Source organism: Notamacropus eugenii, chromosome 5, assembly GCF_028372415.1.
Source record: "Notamacropus eugenii isolate mMacEug1 chromosome 5, mMacEug1.pri_v2, whole genome shotgun sequence".
Lineage (NCBI taxonomy): Eukaryota > Metazoa > Chordata > Mammalia > Diprotodontia > Macropodidae > Notamacropus > Notamacropus eugenii.
Genome location: NC_092876.1, coordinates 208,859,659 through 208,877,546, shown reverse-complemented (window position 1 = coordinate 208,877,546; position 17,888 = coordinate 208,859,659). Strand labels below are relative to the sequence as shown.

The 17,888-nt window shown below is 36.1% G+C and overlaps 1 protein-coding gene across 13 annotated transcripts in view; it reads left to right on the top strand.

Annotated features, from left to right (window-relative positions):
- The first annotated feature begins 6,297 nt into the window (after nt 1–6,297).
- NEB (nebulin) overlaps nt 6,298–17,888 on the top strand; it is a 241,861-nt gene continuing 230,270 nt past the window's right edge. For 12 of the 13 annotated variants that reach the window (XM_072611945.1, XM_072611950.1, XM_072611946.1 and 9 more), the window contains exons 1-4: nt 6,298–6,370; nt 7,005–7,087; nt 7,638–7,705; nt 17,440–17,481. In XM_072611945.1, the coding sequence (XP_072468046.1) occupies nt 7,670–7,705; nt 17,440–17,481 (78 nt within the window). In that variant the 5' untranslated portion in view covers nt 6,298–6,370; nt 7,005–7,087; nt 7,638–7,669. The remainder of the gene's footprint in view (nt 6,371–7,004; nt 7,088–7,637; nt 7,706–17,439; nt 17,482–17,888) is intronic. The other variant, XM_072611940.1, reaches the window with a different exon arrangement.

Genomic DNA, 17,888 nt, shown 5'->3' with positions numbered 1-17,888 from the left:
AAATCTTTCTTGTGACAAAGAAAATAAGTGAAAACATTCAATATGGGGTCTATACCTGCTGATGTATATGGTATTCTGTTCTAGTAGTCTACTGCCTCCTTTCCTTGAGGGCTGAAATGTATTTCATATCTTTTCATCATGTTTTCCATTGGTTTTCCCATTAGAGTTCAATTTTCTTCTAAGCTGATCTGGGACAGTGTTATCCTAGCAGAAAGGCAGCTTCCATGGATGCTGCTGCTGTTATTACTGCCATGAAAATGAGTGACTTGTTCTGTGGAAGCCCTCCCTCACCCCCCAGCTTCTGGTTGCTCTGCAGTGATTGCCTCAGAGGAGGAAGAACAGGGTATATCTTCTTCTTGAAGTTGCTCCATGCCCTTTGCCACTGTCAATGCACCCAGCATGCCATCCTTGCCAGTATTTATCAAGCAGTAAGGAAATGGCCAAAGTATAAAGACACTGTGGCTGGCTAAGTGAGATAATTTCATCTGAAAGTATTACACTAATGTCCAGATGATCAAGTAAAGTCACAGGGCTGGAGCATTGCACCTGCATCCCAGATTAAAAGTGTGTTGTGCTGTGCCAATGTCACAGGAAGAAGAAAAGTGATCAAAAAGAGTCAGAGATCCTCTCCTCCCCATCTCCCTGTCTTATAGCCCTCTTTGGGGAATAGGAAAGCGATATAGACTAACATTCACTTAGTTTATCTTTTCAAATCCTGCCTCAGATATTCAGCGCTTTGGTTTCCTCAGCTGTAAAACACATGTAAAATAGCCTTTAAAGCCTCCTATAAGTCTAAATTGATGATTTTATGATGTTAAAAATATACTCTGTATAAGATATTCTGCTAAATGCTGAGAGAGATACATGGAAGTATGGTGGTACTGTGAGGTTCTGCTCCCTAGGAAATTCTAATGCCATTACAGATAACATCTATCTGTCTGTCTATCTATCATCTATCTGTCTATCTGTCTATCTATCTATCTATCTATCTATGTGCCTGTCTGTCTCTGTCTGTCCATCCATCCATGTATACATGCATATATGAACATAAAAATGTATAATATTTTGCTATGTGCATGCATGTATATATATTTAGACACACATATACATATGTATGTATGTGTATTGCTGATGGGATTCAGACTCTGGGAACTTCCCTGAACTCAACTTGAATCTCCTCACTTAACCTGGCCTTTCATATTCAAATTTATTGCCTTTGGCCTAGCCTGGCCTTCCATTGTCTGTTACCTCTGGATTGCCCCACCTGCTTCCCATCCAAGCCCTCCATTGTCTGATATCTCCTGATTGCCTCAATCTATTTCCAACCCTTGACCAGTCACCCCAGTCCCATTAAGGTCCTCCTTGGATTTCTCCTCAACACCCTCCCTAAACCCTTCTTCCCATCACCCTAGACTACCAGACCACCCCCAGAACCCTCCTACAGTCTTTTTCTGTATTTAAGTTCCATCTTGCCTCCAAGAAGGCGCTCAGATTCAATCCAGCGCAGACTCTGTCTAGCTGAGATTCTATTTGGCCTGCTTGTGAATGTAAGCCTTAAAAATGCTTAGGCTCCTTAAGAGTCAACCTAGTGCGGGAAATCTTTAATAAACTTTGTTTTTCTCTGGCTTTAAGAAGGCTTGTGTCGAATTCATTCGAGTAAGACTCAGCATGTTGGTATTTTGGGGTCCCCCAGCACCCTGAACCTCAACATTGCCATGAATATATCTATACACAAATATGCATGTATACATCATCATATGTGTGTGCACATGTATTATATATGCACACATACTGTGCACACGACAATATATACATATGTATATGTGTATAAATGCATGTGTCTGTACACATAGCAATATATAAGGATAATCATATATTGCCATGTATACACATGTATAGATATCTATACATGGCAATATATGATTAGTATTATTTACCCACTAAAGTCTTGTTCTGATGCCTCGTTGTAATGTGGCCATGATCCCCGATTTATGGAGGTTTTGTCAGCAAAGTATGACCTCTGACTGGTGCTACAAAGCTGGAGCAGCTTCAGGTTTGCTGGTCGGCAGGATGTTTTCTGTTTGAGAACCAGCCTAGCTAAGAGATATTTAGAAAGAGATTCATCATCATCAGGTCGATTCCTGACGAATGTTTCAGCCACAGAAATTCTAGAAAACTGTCTACCAAGTTATAGAGGAGGCACTGATAACACTGATATGTATGTCGGTGGAGGGGCAGTATTCATGTAGACAATATTACTGATCTCTAAAGTGTGAACACATGACATCATGTGTCAGATCAATACCAGAGAAGTTCAGAGGGAGAAGAGATGGCTGGGGTGGTGAAGGGAGGCTTCCTTCACTGAGAATGAATGCAAAGTGGCCTGCAACTGTTTGGGGATGATGTGAAGAAGCATCACAGTGTTATGAAAAGAGCGTAGGGCAGGGGTGGGGAGTCTGTGTCAAATTTCAAATTTCAGTCAAATTTTGGTATTCAGTCAAAGGGCTGTACTTGAGGACCTAGAAAGCCTCAAGACTGAAGATTCCCCACCCCTGCCCTAGGGTTTAGTCAGATTACCAAGTCTTACTAGCTGTGTAATTCCAGGCAAATCACTAAATTTCTCTGGACATGAATACCCTCATCTACAAAATGGGAATCATAATACTTATCTCACATGCTTCTTGTGAGAAATGCACTTTTGAAACCTGAAAGGATTATATAAATGTGGATTATATGCATATTATATGCATATATATGTAAATATATGCAGTTAGATGACTCAGTGGATAGAGTGTTGGGCCTGAATTCAAATTTGGCCTCAGATACTTACTAACTGTATCACCCTGGGCAAATCACTTAACCTTGTTTGCCTTAGTTTCCTCATCTGTAAAATGAGCTGGAGAAGAAAATGGCAAACCACTCCAGTATTTTTGCCAAGAAAATCCCACGGACAGCATCTATATGGTCACAAAGGTTTGGACACAACTGAACAGCTGAACAAGAAATGTGTATATTTTATATATATATATATATATATATATATATATATATATATATATATATATATATATATATATATATATGCATATATATAGATATTCAACTACCCTTGGTAAACTGAATTTCCTGAAGATGTCATCCCTTGAAAGTACTGGGAACTATTTATTCCTAGTTCTCCTCTTACTTGTTTAAACACTCCTTCAGCACAGACAAACTGGAAAAAAATCAGTTTTGAAAGTAAGATTCTCTTTTTAAGATTCTTAAATTCAGAATCAAAAAAAAATTAAAACCCCCACCACTCAGTCTTGTCTGTGTCTTTTCCTCTACCCTAACCATGGGTATCTCCCAAACTTCTGTCCTCTTCTCTTTACTCTCCATATACTCTCATTTGGTAATCTTGTCAGCTCTCTCTTGGTGAGCTCTTCTGTTTTTCTGGCTTCAATTATTATCTCTGTGTAGAAAATTCAATTCAAATTTCTAACTCTTCTCCTGAGACTCTGGGCCTACATCACCAACTGTCTGTTGGAAATCTCCACTTGGATGTTCTTAGGAAACTCAAACTCAGCATGTTCAAAAAGAACTCATAATTTTTCTCTGCCACATATTCCAATAGAAACCCATACCTCATCTATACTTCTTTGTTGAGGTAACAATTACTGCTCCAGTAAGTTCTCAAGTTAGAGTTATCCTTGATGCCTTTCTCTCCCTTACCCACCATATCCAATCAGTTGCCAAGGCTTATTAATTCTCCCTCCACACCATCCCTGAAAATGTTCTCTTCTTCTATTTATAAAACCCAGTTTAGGCACCTCTTGTCTGGACTCAGAACAATACCAGCTGAACTGGTTTCATCCTTCACATATCTGCTAAAATAATCTTCCAAAAGTACCTCTGAACATGTAACCCTTCTTCAACCCTACTTAAGAAATTTCAGTGGTTCTCTGTTGCCTCTAGGATGAAATATAAAATTTTATTCATCACCATATGATTCAGGGAACAGTGGAAATTTAACATTAAAAACTTAGGATCTGGCTCCAGCCTACCTTTCCAGACTTATTTCATGTTACACCCCTTCAGGCACTCCATATTTTAGTCAGATTGGCTTACTTTCTATTCCTTAAACATGATGGTTCATCTCCCATATTTATACTTTTGTACAGGATATCCCTAATGGCTAAAATGTACTCCGTCATCATCACCTCCACCTTTTGGAATCCCTAGCTTTTTTTCCAGGCTCAACTTATATTCTATTTCCTACAGGATGCCTTCCTGATCACTAGAGTTGTTAGTGCCCACTCTCCATATCATTGTGTGTATTCTCTGTTTACCTGTTGCATCTCCCCAGTAAACTATAACTTTCTTAAGTGAAGAGATTGTTTTTCATTTTTATCATTGTAACTCTAGTGCAGAGTAGAATGCCTTGCACATAGTAGGTATTTACTGGATTGGATTGGGTTGGCTTGGATCATCTCAGTTCACTCTCACAAGATATATGTCAAGAGATCAGTAGCTGGCTGCCTTGAATCTAAAATCAGTTTAGGGTGGGTGGAGTTAGATCACTGAAAATGTTCACACTCTTTGGGCTAGAAAGGATCTATCTCATCCAACCTTCTTATTTATTTTATTTTATAAATGAGGAAATAGCAACATTTTTTTAGGGTCAGTGAATCATGGAGCACAACAGTCTCTATAGAATCATAATTGTGGGTGATCAAAAAGGCAATAGAGAGTTGCATAGCAGGTGAAAGTATGAAGCAGTATATTATCAAAGATAACTCGCACAAGAAATGATATAAAATAAACCATCTAGGAAATGTATGACTGGAAAGGAGATAGATTAGCCATCTTGAGAAAGTAAGAAATGACAGGTGAACACCCCTAGTACTTCTCTGGTATTTACAAAATATTAAGAGACCTTGAGGAGATCTTCAATGAAATGGGTTAATCTTCTATGGAGGATTTATAGGAGAACATGGTCGCAGAATGACCCGGGGCAGAGGGCAGGGAACAAGCATTTATTAAGGATCTACTATGTGCCAGATGCTGTACTGTACTACAGATATTAACCCATCTGATCTCAGAACAAGAAGGTATGGATCTGTACCCTTGGAGGGGAGTAACATGGATGAGATCACGGATTTATTGAAGTAGTCAGCAAACTGAAGGTTATAAAACTCGTTATGAAGCTAATCCCCTTTACTTTATGTTCCTGCAGATCCTTCAAAATAGCTATCATGTCCCCTGCTTCTCCAGGCTAACATCACTTAATTGCTTCAAATGATTTTTGTATCTCTGGGCATCCATCAGACTTCCAAATTTTGTCACCACCATCAAATACTAAAGTAACATCCACAATATTATAGAAATTTAATTTCCTACAAAGTATATGCATTTTTTCACCCTCTCTAAGACAAAGGTTCTTAACTTTATACATGTCATGGGTCCCTGAGGAAGGCTGGGAATGCATAAAATAAAATATATAGGTTTACAAAAAAACCCAGTCATATTGAAATAGTTAAATTTTTTTTAAAAGTTCAAACATTCCATGTTAAGAATGCCTTTTCTAAAAAGTATTTCTGGATTTAGTGCTATATAAATTAAATTACTACTGTATTTCATGCTTCTTTTATTTATATTGCATTCATTTATACTCTAATGGACATAATTTTATAAATATGTGTGTGAGAGATCTGGGATAGGTATCAAGTTTTCTCTTTCTTTTGTAAATCTCTCTTTTTCTTTCTTGTCACTAGTACCATGCTTAGCCTGAAGTGTGTGGTAATTAATAAATTAATCTGCTTCTTCACTTCTTTTGGTGATTTGTTTTTAGGTTTTCAGGTCTCGTTCCATTCTTCTTCTCCCTGGAGTCACAGTAGCCTATTTGTAGCAGGCTAAGGGGACATGTATACAGATATTTATCTGGAAAGATCATGAGTTGACAAAGTACTTGGGGAATTTGTTAAGTGTAAAGTCCCTTTAATAGTTGAGATGCAGTGTTTTAGTCAAGCTTTTCAGTAAAATATGATTTGATGAGTCTAGTGTTGAATGAGGAGTTCAATGGCTATTAGTTTGACTCTAAACTTGATTATCCAGGTCCTGGAAATGAACTAAAATTCCAATGGATTTTAAGTAACTGTAAGCACAAGTTATAAACTTCTTTCTCAGAGCAGAATTGTTGAACAGGTGGCCTTCAAAAGGATCACTCAGTATATTTAGCTTCTGAAACTTGAGCAACTCGAGAGCCGATTGGCTGCTCTTGCCATATGATAATTCAGGAGCGGGTGCATCTGGGCTGCTCTTGCCTGGGGTTCTCAGGAGGGAAGAGTTGGAGAGGCTTTGCTGCTTAGGAAATTTATTTTATATATTAATGGTAAGGTGGACTTCTTTTTTGGGGGGCAGATTATTCTATCACAGGAAATTATGAAGCTTCTGCTGAAGTCTTTTACAAAATTGTGGGTCATAACTGGGGAAAAATTAGTGAAAAAGGAAAAAGAGATGGGAAATTGAGGGCTTTGTCATCTGTTGCTACTTATTCATATCCCAAATTAAGGGCTTTTAATTTGAGTTAGGGTCCTTACTAACCAAGTTGTTCATTCTTTGGTGATATTAGCACTTGTCTCTAACAAAATCTTTTTTTGCCCTCCATATTTCTCCTAATGTATTTGCACTAAAAAAGGGACCATGTTGTATGTTCCTATATTTAACCTGCTCTACTGGGCTCCATTTGCCTCAGAAGGAATGACTGTTTCGCTAGCTAAACAAAACCAGCCAATGATTTAGGGGTATTGGCTTACATGGCAAATATCTTTGCAGCAAGGAACAGCTGTTGTAAAGCATCATCTCTCACCAACAAGCCTCAGGATTCTGTATACTAGCATCAAACCAGGGTCCTCAAATCTGACAGGGAGAACCTCTCATTAGTAACTCAATTAGAAATGTTTATCAAAGGTTCCTCATTCTGTGTATTTTTAAACCCATATTGTGTGGATTTTGATATTTTTCAGGTTTGAACAAGATTTGGAAAAAAAGAGGGAGTGCCCATTCAAGCCAATGGTGTGTGGGGAGAGACTAACCCCAGTACCCCGAGGTCATTGTGTGTTTTTTTTTTTAATTTATTAAGACATAGTTTTCTTTGTGTGACCTAGTTTGACTCTTTAATTGTGAGCTTTTCTTCTGAGGTATTCAGCACAATAAAAGCTATACCAGAGGAAACACATTGTTTTCTTGCATTTTTAGGTAATTCAAAACTTAATTTTTCTGAAAAATTGAAATTATTTTTTCTTATTGACTATATTCAATGAAAATACTTTTGGCCCAAGTTGGTAGAAATGTGAACATTGTGCTTCTCATTTCCTCCCTAACTCTAATCTCCTCTCTCCAAAATATGTCTAGTTGGAAAATGCAACCAATAAGCAATTGTATCATACATGAATAAGGGAAGCCAGTGAAAGGAAGATTTGGTTTTGATGTTTTAAAAATTGGGTTTTAAATCCCTAGTCTCACTTTTTATGACAAGAAATCTGTGTGTATGTGTGCATTGAATACATCGCATTGCTTTAGACTACTAGTGTCATATGCCCATTTTCATTCCTGAGGAAAATGTCTAATGTGTTTTTATTTGTTTGTGATATTAAAAGGTTGAAGGTAACAAGAGCACTACTCTGTGAACATGGCGGATGATGAAGAATATGAGGAGGTGGTGGAGGTAAGATGAATAATGCCTGATGACTGACTATTTTGTTTTTGTTTTTGTTTTATAGGGCATTAGTCACTGCCTTGTAAGTGAATCAATCATTTAAAAATGACATTGTCTCTTTTAAATTCACAAAGGCATTGCTAGTATATAAGAAGGTGGATATTTTTAGTTGAGTTTAACTATAATTATGTGGGAATCAGGACCAAAAGGAAATCCCACCACTGTAGCTAAACTTTTCTTTTCTTCTTAAAAAAAAGTGTGAACTAAAGGCTATTTTTTCATTTGGCCTTGAAAACCTACCCCTGATGCACCCGCTTATTTTCCTTATTCCCAAAATGAACAAAGCACCAGAGAAGAAAGAACAGGAGGAGGAAGTAAGTCCCAGTGACAGCATCATTACTTACTTCTTACCAGAGAGTAAAGAAATAAATACTAGTGTTGACTTCAAAGAGAGTTTCTATAATATGAGTCAGATTCTCATTCCTTGGGGAAAAAAAAATCTCCTTTTTATGAATTCTGATTTATTTATCTCCAAAGTCTTTACCAGGTGCAATTGCCATTAACAATTTCCCACTGAGTCTCTGCTTTTGCCCAAGTGACCAACAGAAGGAGAAAGTTTGTGTTTTATTTTTAATTAAAAATAGAACTTGAGAGAAAATGAGCCTGTAGTAGCATCCTGAATGGTGCTTTTCAAGCTTTTTTTTTTTTGCTCATAGCACCATATTATTCTCTTCTGTCAAAACACTACAGAGTGGTTAGGGAGATCCCAGACATCCAAGCAATTGCAAGTTAAGTTCCATATAATTTGTGGTACACCTAGTGAAACTCTCCCAGCACAGCTTTTGAAGACTTCTCCCCTCAAGTTTCAGAGCACTTTTCCTTTTGGATCTTCTTCCACAAATTGTTTTTTTTTTTGAAGTCTTAATGTTTTGAGTTTTCTTTCTATCCTAAAAAGCATTTCCTAGACTCATTCAAACTATTATTCCATCTTTCTCTTCCCCTTCATTTGCCAAATGGTTGTGCTTCTCATTTCTGCCTCTTTCCCTGCCTCTCTGACTACTCCTTTGTCTGCCTTTCTTCTTCCTTCTCAAACCAATCCTGCTCCCCACTGCCTCTCTACTCTAATTCTGCCAGCAAGTGTGAGTGTCTTCTGAAATCTTTCAGTGGTTTTATTCTCCTTCTTCATCTACTCTGTCTTCACTGGTGATCTCATCCATACTCTTTCTTCAATGATCTCTCTGGATGACTTTCAACTTATACATCTAGCCCTGATCCTAAGCCACATACTATTGGATGTATTCACCACCCAGGTCCTACTGACACATCATGATCAGCAAGTTCAAAATTCATAATCATACCTCAGACTTACACCACATTCTAATTTCTCTCTTTCTTTTTCCACACTATCATCCTCCTAGATACTGAAGCATAGGACTTCAGTATCATCTTTGACCCTTCTCTCACTTTTACCTCTGAAATTTCATCATTGTTAAATACTCTCAGTTCTCTCTGATGAGAATCTATAATTTCTAATTAGTCCCTAACTTTTTATTCAATGAAGAGTAATTTTAAAATTTGTCTTTCAATTTACTCTGATCACAACCAGGTTCTGGTCTCAATTACCTCTTAATTGGATACATTTAATAGCTTCCTGGATTGTCTCCACTCCTTTAGTTTTTTTCCTTTATGATATACCACCAAATAATCTTTCTGATGTATATATCTGAAAATGTCATTCCTCTGCACAAAAACTCCCATTGCTTCCTGGACAAAACGCAAACTTATTATTAGCTTGGCATTCAAGATCCTTCACAATTTCATTTCAATCTACTTTTTCAATATTGTTTCACACTATTATTCTTCATCTACCTTATGTCCAGTCAAATTATACTGCTTTGGTGTTTCCTAGCTTTATGTATTTATGCTAACCATCTCCCATTCTTGGAGTGCCCAGTACTTTTTCACCTTTTGAAATTTTTTTCTTCTTTCAAAGTATAGCTCACATGTCACTTCCTTTCATGATATTTTCCCTGATTGCCCCAGCAGAAAGCAATATCTTCCTCTTCGTATTTTTCATAACCCTTTGCCTCAGTCTTTCCTTTGTACTTTTCACATTTTACCCCACGTCTAATTTATGTAAATGTGTCGTCTCTCTGGTTAGATTGTATGCTTTTTGAAAATAGTGATTGTATAATTTTTTTCATCTTGGCTCTGACAAAGGGCCTTGTGTTACATAGAAGTTATTTTATAAATGTTTATTGAATTTTCTTAAACTAATCTCATTTTCTATCTTTACATTCAGAGAGAGATTAAGAACCAGAAATTCTCTGGAAATAATTATGTGACTTAGCTCTCCAACTACCCATAAACTCATGGATATGAAAATGCTTAATAATTAACTCTTGATCAAAAAGAGGATAGAAATATCATCTGAATATTTCCAAATATGTCCTTTATATGGGAGGAGCTCTAGGAAAAAAATATCACTTTTCCCCATCTTTTTGTTAAGGTATTTCTTAGACTGATGTTCTAGGTTACATTTCAAATAAAATATTTGAAAATTTCATTAGCAAATTTTGTGACCTATCTGGAAAAAAAAAATGTGTCAAAGAAATAATAATGAAAAAAACTGCATTACTATAGTCTTTTGGTTAAGATCAAGGCTAATTACTATTATTTGGCTTTTAATTAATTTATTTGTTTTTAGTTTTCAACATTCACTTTTATAAGATTTTGAGTTCTAAATATTCCCTCCTTATTCCCTTTCCCCTTTCCCAAGATAGCATGCAATCTGACATAGACTATAAATGTACAATCATCTTAAACACATTTTCCACATTAGTTATGTTGTGATATTACTATTACTTTGGAAACCATATTTTGTCCCCAAGTTTATCAATGTCCTTATTAATTTTTGATCCAAAAATTGAACCTAATACTCCAGAGGAGTTCTGACAAGGGTGAAGAATACTGGGACCATTGCTTCTCCATTCCTTGAAGCAGTGCCTCGTAATGCAGTTTAGGATTACATTAGTTCTTTTGCCTGCCTCATCATACTGCTGACCCATTGTGAGCTTATAATCCACAGATTTCTTCCAACCACATCTTATTCTTGTGAGGTTGAGTTTTTGTATCTAAATGTAAGAATGTAATTTTACAAAAATGTAAAAATATTTATATTTATCTGTTTTGAATTCATCTTACTAGGTTCAGCACAGTGTTCTAGCTTATTAAGATCCTTGTGGATGTCTACTCTGTCATTAGTCAGCCCTTTCTGCTCTCCCAGCTTTGTCTCATCTGCATATCTGATGAGCATACCATATCTTTTTTATCCAAATTAGTCATAAAAATATGTTACCTAGCACAGGGTCAAGTGCAGGGCATTTAGATCATATAATAGATAGAGTGCTGGGTCTGGAGTCAGAAAATCTCATCTTCCTGAGTTCAAATCTGGCCTCAGACACTTATTAGCTTGTGACCCTGGGAAAGTCACTTAACTCTGTTTGCCTCTGTTTTCTTATCTGTAAAATGAGTTGAAGAAGGAAATGGTGAACCACTCCTATATCTTTGCCAAGGAAACCTCAAATATGCCCATTATTACTTCTACTATTTAATATGCTACTAGAAATATTAGTTATGACAATAAGAGAAGAAAAAAATTAAAAGAATTAGAACAGGCAATGAGGAAATAAAACTATCCCTCTTTGAAGATGATATGATGTTATATTCAGAAAATTCTACAGAATCAATTTAAAAAGCTACTTGAAATTATCAACAACTTTAGCAAAGTTGCAGGAAATAAAATAAACCCACAGAAATCATCAGCATTTCTATATATTACCAACAAAGTCCAGCAGCAAGAGATAGAAAGAGAAATCCCATTTAAAGTAACTGTAGACAATATAAAATACTTGGGCTCTACCTGCCAAGACAAACCCAGGACGAACACAATGATAAAACACTTTTCACACAAATAAAATCAGATCTAAACAATTGGAAAAATATTAATTGCTCATGAGTAGCCCAAGCCAACGGAATAAAAATGACAATTCTACCTTAATTAATCAATTTATTCAGTGCCGTACCAATCAATATATCAAAAAATATTTTATTCAACTAGGAAAAATAAAAGCAAAAGTTCAAAGATATCAAGAGAATCAATGAAAAAAATACAAAAGAAGGGGTCTAGCCATACTAGATCTCAAATTATATTATTAAGTGGTAATTATCAGAACAATCTGATATTGGATAAGAAAAAGATTGGTTTATCAGTGGAATAGATGAAGTACAAATTACACTATAGTAAATGACCATGGTAATCTACCATATGATAAACCCAAAGATCTAAACTCTTAGAACAAAAACTCATTATTTGACAAAACCTACTAGGAAAACTGGAAAAAAATATGGCAAAAACTGGGTATAGAGTAGATTAACCTCTCCTACTGTATACCAAGATAAGATCAAAATGGATACATGATTTACACACAAAGGGTGATACCATAAGTATATTAAGAGAGCATGAAATAATTTGTCAGATTTATGGGTAAGGTAAGAATTTAGGACCAAAGAAGATACAGAAAGTACTACAAAATGTAAAATAGATAATTTTGATTATATAAAATTAAAAAGATTTTGTATAAACAAAAACCAGGCCACCAAAATTATAAGGAAAGCAGAAAACTAGGGGGAAATTTTTATAGATTTCTTTGATATAGGCCTCTTTTCTCAAATGTATGCAGAAGTGACTCAAATTTTTAAAAATCCAAGTCATTCCCTAATTAACACTAATGCACTGTTGGTGGAATTGTGAATTGATCCAGCCATTCTGGAGAGTAATTTGGAACTATGCCCAAAGGACTATAAAACTATGCATGCCCTTTGATCCAGCAATCTATATCCCAAAGACATCCAAAAAAAGGACCTGTTTGTGCAAAAATATTTATAGCATTTCTTTTTGTGGTGACTAAGAATTGGAAATCAAAGGGATGCCCATCAATTGGAGAATGACTCAACAAACTGTGTTATATGACTGTGATAGAATATTATTGTGATGTAAGAAATGATAGGCAGGATGATTTCAGAAAAACCTGAAAAGACTTACATGAACTGATGGATAGTGAAGTGAACAGGACCAGGAGAACACTGCACACAGTAGCAGCAATATTGTTTGATGAAGAACTGTTAATGACTCAGCTTTTCTCAGCAATACCCTGACCCAAGACAATCCCAAAGGACTATTAATGAAGCTTTTGTCCGCCTTTAGAGAAAGGACTAATATTGACTGAATACGGACTTAAGCATGTTATTTTTCACTTTCTTTCTTTCATTCATTTTTTCTTTTATTCTAGTTTTCTTATACAAACTGACTAAAAAATCACCACTTCTCTTTCTAGATATGAATCTACCATCTCTTTAATTATCCATTCTAAAATTTTCATAGGAATTAAAGTCAGTCTTACTGGCCTATAATATTCATATTCTTTTCTTTCTCTCTCTCTTTTTTTTTGAAAATTGGGACATTTGTGTTTCTCTAATCTTATAATACCTCTTCATAATATTTCCAATATCACCGACAGTGATATGTGCTAATTCTTTAACGATGCTGAGATGTGCTTCATTTGGGTCCGTGGTCTTGAATTCATCAAGGGCAGCAAAGTGTCTGTTACTGTCCCTTTACTTATCTTGCATATCAACTTCATGGTAGTTATTTTCATTGGCATTTCCTCTTTAAAGCTCATTCTCCTTTGCAGAGAAAAAAAAAACCAAAGTAAGAGTTATCTTCTCTCTGTTATCAGTGATCATAATCCACCTTTTACTTCCAAAGTTGTTTAAAAAAAAAAGCCTATTTGTTGATTTTAACCTCTATCACCAGCCTCAGCTCATCATGTAGCATTTTTATCACTATTCTTATGGGACCATATCATGCTCTTGTGCTCATTGTTTGGCATTGCTTCTATCTTCTGTACATTTCTTTTAATGATCTAGGTTGTTTGGTAAGTTCCATGCGTATTCATATCAGTTTCTTAGGACAAATCCCATCTTTCCTCTTTGGATTGTTTCCTTTTGTGTCTTCAGGTCTAGTTCAATCTCCTATAATTTATGTGAATTCTCTCTACAATAACTCTCACCACTGGCCATCCACGTTCTGCCTGAATACCTCCAGGAATGAATAACATTATGTATCTTGAGGCAATCCACTCCATTTGGGCATAGAATAGACTGTTATGAAGCTGCACCTCATATTGACCTGAAATCTGATTCATCTATCTTCTATCGGTTATGGTTTTGCCATCTGGGATCATACAGAATAATCTGCTTCCAAATGATTGCCCTTTAGATATCTGAAGACAGGTATAGCATCCATAACAAATTAATATTATGCTAGAACACTTGCTCATAGGAGAGAAAAAAGTAATTTGTTAAGGTAAACATCAGGATCATCCTCAGCTCCTTTGTCTTCTTAGATTAATAGAAATTACAATTAGTCCTTGAATAGATTGCCTTAGATGTCATAGAAATGTAATAAATAATTTTTAGTGAGTCTACCCTTGCCATTTCCTCCACCTTATTGCTTTGTGCTTTATTCTCTGTTCTGTATCTGACCAGTGGAAACTAAACAACTCTGTTCTGTCTCTTGGAGTTGTGAACCAATGCCTTATTGACGGCAATGGAAACACTATCAAAATGGAGTTGTTGTAGAAATTAGACTAATCAATAAAGGGCTCCAAAAACACAGAGAGGAACTAGTTTCAAAAAAAATTTCCCTCTAAGGAAACCAATCAGCCTTAAACATATGAAATAAAATTGTCCTGAGAGTATCCACCACGGCCAAGTAAACACGAAAAGGAAGGAAATGACAAAGACTGGGGTGGAAGGTCTAATTAGAAACACTGTAGTGGAAGATAATGATGAGGCTTGACGTAGATGTTCAGCCCACCAATCTCTTTTTATATATATATATATACACATACATACATTACATATTTATTTATATATAAATATATTGTGTTTATTATAAAATTATTATATTATAACATTTATAATTATATATATGTTATAATATATTACAAAATGTTATAAATCTATTATAAAATACATATAAATAAATTTATATTTATTAAGTAAATCTCTTCACAATGCTATGAAGGTTTTGGTCATATTTCTTAAAGACATGCTTATTGATACTGAGTCTGTAATACAGGTAAAATGGGAGAGCAAGCAGAAAATTATTTTAATTTTTGCTAACAACATTGGAAACATTTTCCAGTGTTTCTGTTTAATTTGGTTTTCCCTCTTGATGCAGTGAGTCTTTCTAGAGCATGGTACCATGGTAGCATACCTATCGAGAATTTTCCCAGGGATTGTGTGGGCCTGGTATACTGTGAAGGGCTATACCACTGTAAGGTGGCATTTAATTATAGCTAGCATGTATATAGCACTTTGAGATTTGCAGAGTGCTTTACAAACATTATCTTATTTGATCCTCATAACAACTCTGAGAGGTGTTATTGTTATTCTTATTTTACAGATAAGGAAAGTAAGGCATACTGAGTGTTAAGCAACTTGTCTAGGGTCTGAGGTTTGAATTTGAACTCAGGACTTCTTGACTGCAAATTCAGTGTTTTACCCACTGCACCACCTGGCTACCCTGAAATGTTTTCTGTGGTAGAACACAATGACAAACAGATATCCATGTAGGCCAGTGTAGTGTGGCCTTTGGCTGCAAAATAAAAGATTATAATGCAGCAGGAAGAATCAGAAAATAAATGTCTATTAGCATGAGTTCTAGGCCTTATTGATTTTTAACCAAGAAATGGGTCCCCCAGTAGTGGCAGGTATAAAAATGATAGGTTGAAATCAATGCTTTGGGTAATGCCTCTCAGTAAAGAGCAGGGTTTACCTCAAGATGACCCAAGAATGTGTATTCTGAAAAGGAGAACAGTGACAGAAAAAGTGGTGCTTGAGATTTTTCTGCTCCTCCTGGGTGCATATTTTAGTAATGACAATAGAAAGAATGAAAAATATGCTATTATGTAAGTATTTTGATGACTGAGAACATGATCCAGATCCTTTATTTTCATCTCTTTTCCTGTTATGCTTGACCTAAAGGAGCCTTTCCTGCCACTTGTCCAATAGGGTTGGATAAGGCTGAGGCAGAGGGAGCTAAATTCTACTTTCTCTTACGTATCTTCAGGAAAATGTCAGCCAGCTTCTAATTCTGGCCTCTTTATTGCTGGTGATGTCAGAAGAACAAACACAGGCTTGGTTTACAGATCTAGGTTACAGATTCCACAGAAGTGGTGATGGCAAGATAGTTAAGCTTACCCCATCTGTGTATTGGGAAGATATTTTGTTTTGCTTCTCTTCTAGCAAGGGCAATTCTTAGTCCCTTGGAAGTCAACCTGCTTGAATGAAATTATGGGACTTGAAGAGATTAATTCAGCACCCTAAGAGGAAGAGAGAGAGTCATGAACTGAAATTATGCGCACACACACACACACACACACACACACACACACACACACTCACGATAGTAGTATTTCATATGAGAGAGCCTCTTATCTCATAGTTATTTACAGGAGTATGTATATTTCTGGGTTGAATTTAGATCAATTATAAAAGGATTTATTAAACTCCTACTATATGCAAGGTAGTATGTGCTAGGTGTTGGGGATAAAAAGGCAAAGAAACAAAAAGAATGAATTTGTTAATTTTTAACTAGCTTAAAGTGAAGTAAAATGTATGTCCCTTGAAGTTATATAGTTTCTTTCTTCTCTATTCAGGATGAAGTATTAGTGTAAAGAATACTGGCTTGCTGGTTAGCTATATAAACTTGTACAAACCAGTTCTCTCCAGGCCTCAAAAAAGCTTTTTTCGAGCTCTAAAATTTAGTGAATAAATAAGAAATGTATGGAAAGCAGACAGTCAATATGTAAAGTCAATTACTGTTTTTCACAGATAATATTTATATAGACAATGCACACAACCCTACAACTTCTTATTTTGGCTCTCTGAATATTTCAAGCCTCTGCATCATAAAGGCTGTATTTCAGAAAGAAGATATTTGAAAGATATGCTGACATTTACCTTAATTATTGACTTGCAAGTTCTGGTCTAACATCCTATCTTCAACTGGAGACCAAGCAGCACTGAATCCTCTTGTCCTCGTTATACTTCCTAAACTGTTGAATGGAACAGTATGCGGCACAGATGTGGAAAACTAAACAAACGGACAAACAGACAGATGAATAGACACACAGACAGACATAGATAGATAGATAGATAGATAGATAGATAGATAGATAGATAGATAGAGCTGAGAATAGATAGCCTAACCAAGTTGCCAAAATTCCCCTAAGGAACCAAAAGGGCTTACATTTTGTTTATCCCATTTCCCTCATCAGTTTCTTTTCTGTGAAGATCACAGCATCACAGATTAGGAGCTAAAAAGAACCTTTGAATCATGGGATCATAGATTTAGTATTGTAAGGGACCTTAGAAGCCATCTAGTCTAATTCCCTAATTTTATAGATGACCAAAGTGATACATAAGAGGATAAAATAATTTGGTAAGTGTTAGAACTGGGTACAGTGCCTTCAAATCCAGCATCCTTTCCACTGCACCTTCCTAAGTCAGCTAAACTAATGACATAGAATGGAGGAGTAGTTGAGGAGGAGAATCAGGTAAGAGCCGTCACGGTCTCTTCTAATGAAGTCACGGCATTTGTACTCTATTTTTAGTACTACACAGAAGAGATTGTCTACGAAGAAGTTCCGGGCGAGGTAAAGCCTCAGGACACTTGCATGAGCAGCACCCTTATGATATTGCCTTGGGCTTGGGGCTGTTCACAGTCTCTCAGCACCACTGTGGGGAGGAGTCATTCACATTTGTGGGGTGGGGGACCTATGTCTGAAGGGTTATTTCACCATCTTAAAATTCAAAATAATAAACAAGATGTTTAAGGATGATTTCTCAGAAATTTTTTTGGGGGGGAAGTCCTGGTTATAATATGGATGATATGAACTAGAATTGAAGGCCACGTATCCAGTATTCTTACCTGTTGGGTTGCAGTTGTGATCTGCGATGTAGATGCATGCAACATCACTGCCAAGGACTGCCAACCTGCAAATCATCATTTACGTCAATAAGGGTGTCCTCTTTCTCCTTTTTGACATGATGCATGTAATGC